At 35.3% G+C, this 11,137-nt stretch overlaps 1 protein-coding gene across 2 annotated transcripts; it reads left to right on the top strand.

Annotated features, from left to right (window-relative positions):
- Window positions 1-1,729: 1,729 nt before the first annotated feature.
- On the top strand, window positions 1,730-9,160 carry LOC111396323 (small G protein signaling modulator 2-like). 2 transcript variants are annotated; one of them, XM_023022734.1, is made up of 5 exons: window positions 1,730-2,063; window positions 6,217-6,352; window positions 6,469-6,518; window positions 7,397-7,450; window positions 7,581-9,160. In XM_023022734.1, the coding sequence occupies exons 1-5, from the start codon at window positions 1,897-1,899 to the stop codon at window positions 8,920-8,922; spliced, it is 1,749 nt and encodes a 582-aa protein (XP_022878502.1). In that variant the 5' UTR covers window positions 1,730-1,896; the 3' UTR covers window positions 8,923-9,160. The 2 variants fall into 2 exon arrangements, with proteins under 2 accessions (XP_022878502.1, XP_022878509.1); XM_023022741.1 differs by having other exon boundaries at window positions 1,732-2,063; window positions 7,602-9,160.
- The last annotated feature ends 1,977 nt before the right edge of the window (window positions 9,161-11,137 follow it).

The raw sequence follows: 11,137 nt of genomic DNA on the forward strand, positions 1-11,137 counted from the left end.
TTACCTTTCCTATGGTGTCGCTTCATGAATAATATCAATACCTTTTACTGGTTCCTTAATTCCAATATCTACAAGACACAAAAAACTAAAAGAGCATATATAAAGCTCCAATAGAAAAACTCCTTAGCCCAAACTTCAATTAATTCAATAATTATAAGTGAGAAGAAGCATAAAAAGGGTGTGAATGCCTACAATTACAATTACCTTTGTGCAGATAAATGGCTACAAACAATCGAAAGCCAAAACGACAAAGAAACTTAAAGACATTGTAGATGATTAATAAAATGCAATTTAAAAATATACCTTTACAACTCCAATGTCTAAGACGTATGGAGTGAAAGCTATTCCAATAGAAGTGCTCATCCAGTCATCTGTAAAAATAAATAAATTCTCAAAAGTCAAAATAGACCGTCTTCCAAATGAAGCACTGCAATAAATCTTGGATAAATAAAAGTAGAAAACCTTGCAAGTAAACATACAGAAAAAAACAAGAAAAATTAAAAGAAGGTGACACAAGTAAGAAAAGAAAGATTAAAAAATAATTAAAAAATACCAGAAAAAGGAAAATAAAGGCCCAAGAACTGAAACTATTCCCATAGAATCCAATGAATGGTTGGATCTTCAATTGCTACTTGAAAATCCAAAGAACACACAGCCTTCGCACGGAGGGAGAAAATGTTTCTTCTGGCGGAGACGAATTGATTATTGATGGTTTCTTTGAGTGGAGGAGGAGAAATGGAGAGCTTCTTCGAAGAAGTGGAGGTGGCCACAACCAACAAGCTCTGAATTGAGAAATCAATCAACAAAGACATGATTAAGAAGAGGAGAGGAAAAGAGGAGGATGAAGGACCTGAGAAAACAATTAGAGCAAAGAAAAATGGACAAGAAATAATTACTTCAGATATTTATTCATGAACAGTGGAAGATAATTTAATGAACAGTGAGAAGCTAGTTATTGAACAATAATGGAACCAGATTCAGTGTGAAAAGGAGGCCACAAGAATAAATAGTACTTGACTATTCTCGCTTTTGAAGAAAGTAGGATACATATATATAAGAATTATGTTACATGTACATTATGGTGTCCATGAAATTCCAAATGTACATTATGGACACTTTCATGAATACTATAATATACATGTAGAATTATCTTTTTTTTTTTTTAAATAAATGCACACAATCTTTTTATTTTTTTTATTTTTTATTTTTAAGCCCTAGCCAATTGAAAAGGAAAGAAAAAAACAAAAAGCACATCGTCGTTATCTACAAACTCTTTCCAATATTAACCTCTAATTTCCCTACTCTCGCCCACCTCCATTTAAACAAGTGCCTTTAATATTATACCAAAAATTTCTTGAAATACAATCAATTTTTTATTAGATGGGTTTCTTTTATTTCCCTTAAAAACTCAAAATTTTATTATTTTCAGGAAAAAAAATTTGGAAAAACGAAATGGTACAGAGAAAGAAAAGAATAAAATTCCATGTAATTTAAATTGTAAAATAGTCTTTTGAGCCATATTATTTTCGTAATAATGCATTCTTGAATAGTGTATTGATATAAAATGTGTGGTTAAAAAATAAGGAAAAGTTTTTAATTTACGTGTATTATTATTTTATTAAAGAATATGTAGTTGAAATAATGTCAAATCACTGTTTAAGAATGTATTTTTTTAAAATAATGTGGCTCAAACAGGTTTTTGGTCGAATCCAATGACCAGAACACGACGTCGTTTCACACTGAACTCCCATCTCTAGACTTTTAGAAAGAGAAAGGGATAGACGAAGAAGAATAAGAAGGCTACGGTGGGGTTTTAGTTGGTTAATGGTGGAAAATCCATCCACTAAGCGTGCTGCAGAATCTCAAGGGTAAAATCATAATTACAGACTTCCATCTATGCGCTCCGGCGCGGCGGTTGATGTCGTTGTAGCCATCAGTCAGCGAGTGTTTGTCGGCTGCGGATTTCGGAAGAACATGGCGGTGGCTTCCAATACCGGAGCAACCATCGCATTCACGGCATTGGCCGGCGTCGCCTTGGTAGCTTTCGTATTTTACACCTCTAGGTAAAGAAAAATATGCAAAATTATGACCAACCAGGCATTGAAACCCTAGGAAGTTCAGTAGATTCACTTATTTATTCTAGTAGTTCATAGATGAGAGCCATGGGCGTCAAACTTTTCATCATCAAATGTTTCGTAACCGGCATAATCTTCCAATACGCCATCTTCTTAGATTCACTGAGGTTCGATTCGTAGTAGCCTCATCCTCACCAACTTATTCTTCTACTCTCTTCAGTGGTTTTTTTTTTTTTTTTTTTTAAATCAGTTTAGAGATCTTTTAATTCGCCAAAATTGCTTTTCTCCCTCTTCCTCTTATCATTTCTCTTCAGCCATTCTTAAGCCCAATCTATTTCTAGAAAGAAATGTCCTTTTTTCTCTCGTACTGCCTTTCTAAGGCGTCCAGCTTCACTGCTGCATTTTTATTTTTTATTTTTGTTGTTGCAGGACAAGTTATTTTGTTTTGGAGGCCGAGTAAATGACTCGTATGTTTTTCATTTTGAGTCTCGAGTGATCTTGAAAGATCGTTTCATTTACATACTTCTGGTATCAATATTTGAGTGATTGAAATGAGACAACCCACTTTGTTTCATGTATTCAATTTAAAAGAATAGTGTGTGTGGTTTGTGGTTTGCTTCTAAGGATCAACTTTGTGAAATGGAAGACATCTCAGAAGTGAGCAATAGATGGTTTTTGAATTTATAACCACTTATATGTTATACGAGGAACTGTAGTGAAAGAAATTTTTCCTTGTAAATTATTACAAAGTGGGTGGAAATTATTAGATAGTTGGTGGTTAAAAAGTTTACTCAGGTCATATTGTGACTCTTACAATGAAATAATGTTTGCATAAGAAAGATTAGCAATTTCTTACCGTTGTTTTTATCTATTTCAAACCAAAATTTTCAATAAAAGTCTTTTTGTCTAGATATTTTTTTCTATTCCAAGCTTAATATGTTGAAATAGTGATTGAGATGGTTTTCCCATAGCTACAAGGACTACCTTAGTTTTGGCACATTGTGCCTCAACCTGCTTTTGTTGTGCTTCGGGTTAATGTTTGAAGTCTTCATGACTTTTATTTGTTGCACGAGGTACTCAAAGATGCTATAATCGAGATCAGGATTCTTTTAGTAACAGGAGATTTCCAATTTTGGCAAACCATTGATAGTAGATCTTACAATGTGGCCACATGTTATATGAGTTTGCTTGTGTTATTATGCCAACATGTAGTGTTTAGGTTTCAGTTTTACTTAATAAGTAATGTGACATCTGTTAATGGTGTTAGCTTACTTATTCCATTTCAATAATTTAGTTTGGTTAAGATTAAATTGTCGAATGTAACTGAATTCATTCTGAGCCTCAGATTATAAAGTATATTCAAGTCAATATTTGTAGAGAAATGTGCTCATTTCTGCTCTAATATTGTATTTTGCCTTCATTCTATGACCTTCATGGCTAGAAACAGATCCTTTCACCTTCTCAAGACTAATAGAACATTGTAATCTCCAGTTTAAATGTTTGTTCTTCTATAATTAAGATTCACAATTAGTTTCAGAAAAGCTGTATCCACAGTGCGATTTTGTCTAATGTCTTTATAGAGAATTGATCATCTCATGGAAAATTTCAAGTATTTTGTCCTGATAGTTCAGTTTAAAATTTAGGTGCATGCTACTTTACGTTGTTTTGAAAGAAGCTGCATCTGCTGAATGATTATCTAATGTCTTTGAAACAAGATGTCGCATTTTCAAACGATAATCTTGACCTACTCAATGCTATGAACTCGTGGCCATGATCTCCTCAAGCCTCGTGCAGAAAAGTATAACCTCCAGTCCGATTGCTTGTCCTGCTGATAGTTTAGTTTTAAAAATGAGTGTGCGCGTTTTTTTTTTTAACTACCTGGGTCTCTGTATCCAAACCGTTAGCTTACGTACTGTCCACTTTGGGTGAGTCTTGACCCTACTTACCCCTCACGACTTTCTGTCGCTTCCCCCAAGATTCGAACTCATAATCTTTTCCTTAAATAAGACTTAAATTGAATCTGGGTGTCAATTGGGCAGGATTTGATTGATTATCGAGGAGTCAAGGCATTTAGGCCAAAATACCAAATGAAAGTAGATCGGTTTTTCCCCCCCCGAGGAAGTGCATATCTTACCCCGATTTTCTTCCATAATGGTACGGAACAATAGTCTCATTGGGGTGGATGCACAAATTACTTTAAATATAAAAAGCCGAGTAGGATGGTTTGTCTGTCTGTCTGTCTGAGGTAAGTCAGTTTAGTTTGCCTGTGAATCCAGCTTTCGATCAGTTACTGTACTCTCTGTTCTTTCTCGCCTTGAGCTTGCACCTGGAAGCTAATAACAAAAGGAAGAGAAGAAGCGAAAACTCCTATATGATCAATGAAAGGAATGACTAAATGCCAAAGGCACTGAAGTGAAGGTTCAACGGACTTACGAGCCGGCAGGGAGGGAGGTTATCTCCTACACACTGGAAGTTTTTCAAGTGATTTTGCCTAATTGGTACTAGGATTCAACTTAAGGGAAATGTTATGAGTTCGAATCCTAGAGGACGCGATAGAAAGTCGTGAGGGGTAAGAGCGGACAATACGTAAGTTAACGGCTTGGGTATAGAGACCCGGATCGTTACAAAAAAACCCGCGTTCTCATCAAAAAAAGAATATTTTTCACACACACAAAAACACACGCGAATATTTTTCAAGAATTCTCCTACATGCTAATAGGATCATCAAATTCGAGGTAAGTGAAATACATGTATTTTCATTGTTTAAAATTATAGAAGTTGATACTATAATTATGTTATAAAATCATGGAGTTTAGTAGCGCTACGCATGAAATTAGAACCACGACGTTTGGTTTTTATTAATTTCGTGTCTTATCAAGTATTTTCAAGAATCTCATGGACTTCTATTATTCATGTCATGCTATTTCACTTATTGAGATAATCATCTCATATGAATCAAGAAATTTTTTTTAGGTAACAATTAACTGTGTTTGAGATGGATGAAGATTGGGCGAGCACGCAATGGTGGATAATAAAAGATATTGCCCAATTGGTATCTGGATTCAACTTAAGTCTTATTTAGGGAAAGGTTATGAGTTCGAATTTTGGGGGACGCGACAGAAAGCCGTGAGGGTAAGTGGATGCAAGGCCCACCCAAAGCGGACAGTACGTAAGCGAACAGCTTGGACATAGAGACCCGGGTCGTTACAGAGTGTGTGCTAGCATATGTTGTTTTTAGAAAAGTTGTATCTTCATTACGATTTATTACAGTTAGAACAAAGAGATCGTATCTTTTCAAGAAATGACCATGCATTAGAAGCATTGGCCAATTACTCCTGTATATGAAGTAGTATCTACCTTATTGAGCCCCTGTTTGATTTCTATTTTTTCTTCATTAAAATGAAAAATATGACCGTTATCTATCACATCAAGTCACCAAATTTGAATTTCTATCTCTTGCGCGGAGCTCATAACGACTATATTTTTCATTCTCATTTTTACATTAATGTGTACCAAACGGAGCCTAAAAAATCAATAGACTACCTTTGTTTGAAATTAAGTAGATCGTGTAATACGAAATAATTGAGTGCTAGAGTGAAGAGAGAGACCTGTGATTATTTAGTAACTGAATCTTCTCGTTTAGGTCCATCATTGTTGATCCTCCCTTTGTTAAGAGAAGCCTTCTACCTTGTGGTTGCTAGAATAGCTTCGAAAGTCTTAAACTGGGTTTTTCATCAGGGATTTGATTATGTGGCTTAATATCCTGAAAAAATGAGATGAACTCAACTGTGCTTTCTGACAGGTCTTTCTTTTCTATCTCATGTCAAATATTGATTTGACATGCTGAGATTTGAGATGGTATATGATTGCAATGGGATTTTTCATGTTCTTCTATATTTCGAAAATAATTTGGAAGTTGTCAATTTTATCTTTCTTTTCCCTTGTTTCACTTTGATATTAATACATGGGAGGTATTTTGGGAAGTTGTAGTTGTGTCGCTGCCCTCTGTGCTTTCCACTAAAATAATTGACTCTCACTTGGAAAACTTCTTTTCTATTGACAGCTTATCTTTTTTTTAACCTTTAATATGGAATTCTGATACACCATATTATTAATACTATTGTCTATTGTCTTTATAAAGGGGTCGTCTCAAATCACCATGGTCTCGTGGAAAAAGAAAATATGCACTCTCACCTCAGCAGTGGAGAAGCTTATTTACACCAGATGGAAAACTTCTGGATGGTGGAGTTGAACTTCTGAACCAAGTTCGCAGTGGAGTGAGTTCTCTCTCTCCTAGCTTAGAAGTTTTCTTTTATCTTAAAGTATGTACTTGTACAAAAGGTTATTCTTGGCAAAATTGTTTATATTTCAATATCTTGACTGCTTTATGCAGGGTGTTGATCCAAGTATTAGGGCAGAGGTCTGGCCATTTCTTCTCGGAGTGTAAGTCGCTTGGGCTTTTTCACATATAATTAGTTGCATTGCAAGTTAATCTGAATTATCTGTAGAAAGTGTCCTTTATTAGCTGAATTTTGCCTGGTTAATGCCTGAAAGTATACTCAACAATGTTTCTGGAACAAGTTTCCTGGGGAAGGCATTAAAATAGAGAGGAGAAAAAGTGATTTAACGATTAAATTGGTTTCAGAGTTGCTGTAATTCACCCTTTTTAATCTCTTTTCACTGAACTGGATTCTCAAAAAATTACTGCATTCTTGAAGTAATATTCTTATATTTGAATAAAAGAACAAAACACATTCACATTATTGTATGATTCGTTATGACATTTATTATATTCATGTTCTCTCAGTTTGCTTTAGTGTAAGTTCCCTTTATACTTTTAGTGTCTCCTTTTAGTCCTTGTTTTCGTGGTCTTCTTGATCAGGTTTTTCATTGAATAATTTGTTTTAGTGTTCTTAATGGAAGCTAAATTATTTTGAGTATAATTAGAATGAGATCTATTTAGTGTTAATATTCTGATCTAGCAAGTGATTTTGAAGAATAAGAGGTGATATACCTGGAAAACATCAAATGAGTGCCTTCAAATCCTTTTCATACACCTTACTATACAAGGAGTTGAACCTTGCCTCTCCCCTCTCAACAAGAAAACAGAACAGAAAAAGCTTACCTGCCCGCTAAACAAAAAAAATAAAATAATAATAAAAGAACTAGAAAATAACAGAGAGCAGCACCGCCTAATCAAGTAAGTATCTGGATCAGTTGTTTTCAGTTGCTTCAGTTCGAGGTCTATTCTTGTTATATATTTTTTGGTTGTGTGCCCTTGCCATGTAGAAAAATGTTGAGACTTTTATTTGTTTTTGCAGCTATGACCTGTCCAGTTCCAAAAGAGAAAGAGATGCCATAAGAACTGAGAAAAGGTGCATTGCCTACTTTAATTCTCTGTTTCTGCTACCTAGTCTAAATATTACTTTATGGACTCCTATTTTTCATTTAAGGGTAGATTAGGTGATATTTGGGTTTACTATATTCTATAATTACGTCCACTAGCAATCTGGTTAATGGATGCAGGAAGGAATATGAGAAACTACGGAGACTGTGTCACCAACTTCTTAAACATGATAATGAACTCATTAAGTCAAATGAAACTGGTCAAATAAGCAGTGGGGACTGTGAAAGTCACCTTGAAGACATAGTCTCCCCTGATTCTGAAGTTGCGAGCAGCCGGGAACTCCCTTGTAGTGAGGAAAGGTTCTCGGTTAATAAGGAAGTGGACCTATCGATGGGCACAGTGATGGATGAATGTGCAGATTCTAGACAAGTTGCAGATCCTGATGTCGTCTCTGTCTCCGAGTCGTCGGACTCAGACTCTTCAGAAGACCCCGACGTGAGTCAAACATTAAATTTTGCAGAAAGCAGCGAGGAGAATGGTCCTGGAATGCCCTCAAAGGAGGATGCTTCTCCTTCAAAGGTGGAAGTCCAGTCAAAACTCCGTGACGCTGAAGATTATATCACATCTGGGATGACCCCGAAGGAGGATCCTTCTCCTTTAAAGGTGGAAGTCCTGTCAAAATTCCATAAAGCAGAAGATTTTGTCACCTGGCAGAGAATTATCCGCCTTGATGCTGTTCGTGCTAATGGAGAGTGGACGGCATATTCCCCAGTTCAGGCTGCAGTGTCTGATACCAAAGCAAGGCATTCTGCTGAGGCGGTGGGATTGAAGGATTATGATCACCTTGAGCCATGCAGAATCTTCCATGCTGCCCGTTTAGTTGCCATTCTCGAAGCATATGCACTTTATGACCCTGAAATTGGATATTGCCAGGGGATGAGTGATTTACTCTCTCCCATAATTTCAGTTATGACAGAGGACCACGAAGCTTTCTGGTGTTTCGTGGGTTTCATGAAGAAGGCTCGGCATAATTTCCGATTGGATGAAGTGGGAATCAGAAGGCAGCTGAACACTGTTTCCAAAATCATCAAGTACAGGGATTCACATCTTTACGAGCACCTGCAGAAACTCCAGGCTGAAGATTGCTTTTTCGTGTATAGAATGGTGGTTGTTCTCTTCAGAAGGGAATTAACATTTGAACAAACTCTCTGCCTTTGGGAGGTCATGTGGGCAGATCAGACGGCCATCAGGGCTGGAATTGGGAAACGTCCATGGAGCAGGATAAGGCAACGAATACCTCCAACAGAAGATCTGTTGCTTTATGCAATTGCAGCTTCTGTATTACAAAGAAGGAAACAAATCATAGAAAAGTATAGTAGCATGGACGAAATTTTACGGGAGTGCAATTCGATGGCCGGTCATCTCGATGTATGGAAGCTCTTAGACGACGCCCACAACTTGGTTGTGTCTCTCCATGACAAGATCGAGACTTCATTGTAAGGTTTATAAAAGTTCAGTTCATTTAATTCTGGTTCACCCTGATTATTCCAAGTTGCTTAAATATTAGAGATTGTCAAGTCTCTTTGAGCAAGATTTGAGACGCACGGCGAGAAGTGACAAATTTAAGTTATATGTAACTGTACTCATCGATTCTTCTTATTTTGATCGAATGGATGACGAGCAACAATGGTATAGTATGTCTCAATTTCAGTCTTAGCAATGTTTCCAAATACTTAAATCAGATTCTTTTCCACGAAATTATAGATACATGGTTATCAAATGACCAACTTTTAACATTTAGGTGGTCTATTGAGGGATAATTATAGTCACGATTGCAAATCTTTTGAATTATTGTAGATTTTATTCAAACCCAAACCTTTTAAACATGCTTGGCGGAAGGATTTCTGGATGGTTTTTGTCCAGTGGACAGTTTACGTTGAAAAATTCATTAGTTGACCGTGGTCGATTTTAAACTTTTCAAATTGAATAATTAAAACAAACAAATAATAATAATAATAAAAACAAAAATAATATTTATTCACTTCCTTCACCCACACCCTGTGCACTCTACCATTGCCACCCGGTCGCCGCCTCTATATCACCATGATCACCCTAATTAAGGGGATATCTACCTAGGTTTGCAAGCAAGAAGGGCGAGACATGGGGAAGATTCTCTCCCCTTGGTCATAGGTGGGGAGAAATTCCTCTAACACTCCGTTTGCCCCCCTTATTTTTTATTTTTATTTATTATTTTCCAAATTTTAATATTTGAAATGGTATTTTTTAAGAATGTGTGGTTGAAAAAGAATAAAAAGTTTTCGATTTACGTATAATATTATTTTATGGAAGATTGTGTAGTTGAAAATAAGAGAGGAAAAAACGAAAGGGAATGGAGGACAAACGGGGGCAAAATCTCAACCACACTTTCAAAATCCAGCCCTTGTTTGAGCCCAATTCTTTTCATAAGAATGAAGTTTTGAATAGTATATTAATGAAAAATGTATAATTAAAAAATGAGAAAATATTTTGGATTTGCATGTAATATTATTTTATTAAAAAATATGTGGTTGAAATGATGTTAAAACATTGTTTAAGAATTTTTTTTTAAAAGAATGGGGCTCAAACACATATTTCTTCGAAAAGTTCAATATTTTTATTTTTATTTTTTAAAATTTATAAAAGGGATATCCACTAGGCAAAATTTGAGTTATTTGTTCCAATGGTCACTCAACTTAGGTCCATGTCTTTGATTGGTCAATGAAATTTAAAATGTCGAATTTTGATCATTGAACTTAGATCAATGTCATCGATTGTTTGCCGAAATTTAAAATGTCGAGTTTTGACCACTGAACTTTAGAAAATGTCGTACGTCACTCACTAGTATAATTGCAGAACTTTGAAAAATATCAAATTTACTGTATGTAATGTACAATATTTTTTAAACTTCAGTGGCCAAAACTCGATATTTTAAACTTTAGTGAGCGATTGAATATATGGACCTAAGTTTAATGATCAAAAATCGACATTTTAAACTTCAGTAACCAATCAAAGACATGAACCTAAGTTCAGTAACCATTGTAATAATTAACTCGAAAAATTTAATCTTTCATCCAAATCTTGAATATCCGCTAAAAAAATGCAATCTATCATAAAAATGTAAGATGCCCATTTTGGAAAATTTTAGATTACGATTGGTTTAGTTTTCTGTTTTCCATTTTCGGTTTCAAAACGAATTTTAGTTTTCTTCGAAAATGCTATGTTTTTGGGTATTTTTCACATTTTGGACATTTATAACTGAAAACGTTCAAAACAATAATAAACCTTATAAATTTTACCTCGTTTTCGAAAACGCATTTTCGTAAACGATGAACCAAATGCGTTTCCGCATTTCAAGAACGGAAAAGGGCCCGAAAACGTCAAACTAACCGCAGCCTTATATTTTGCTGAAATCTGTGACGTCTGATTCTGAGAAGTACCATCGTTCTTCGATTCATAGGCCTCTAATTATCAGTTCCTTCCTTTCTTCCTTCACTTTCTTTTGTTTCTTCTTTCACAAAGGTTGATTTGAGTGCAATTCTCACATATCTATACTGGGATTTTTTTAGCATAAAGGAAATGCGGGAATGGGAAGTCGAATTGGTGGTGATATAGTGATGGCGTGGCGGTGAAAATGAAATAAATAATCTTCAAACAGTTGATTTTTTTTTTTTTTTTT

This window comes from Olea europaea, chromosome 1 (assembly GCF_002742605.1).
Source record: "Olea europaea var. sylvestris chromosome 1, O_europaea_v1, whole genome shotgun sequence".
Classification (NCBI taxonomy): Eukaryota; Viridiplantae; Streptophyta; class Magnoliopsida; order Lamiales; family Oleaceae; genus Olea; species Olea europaea.

Bases quoted from the DNA above. Each gene is read 5' to 3' on its own strand.
- LOC111396323 (XM_023022734.1), top strand. From the start codon at position 1,897: ATGCGCTCCGGCGCGGCGGTTGATGTCGTTGTAGCCATCAGTCAGCGA. The intron at 6,519-7,396 runs GTAAGTCGCTTG...TTGTTTTTGCAG, and splicing joins TGGCCATTTCTTCTCGGAGT to CTATGACCTGTCCAGTTCCA. The intron at 7,451-7,580 runs GTGCATTGCCTA...TACGTCCACTAG, and splicing joins GCCATAAGAACTGAGAAAAG to CAATCTGGTTAATGGATGCA.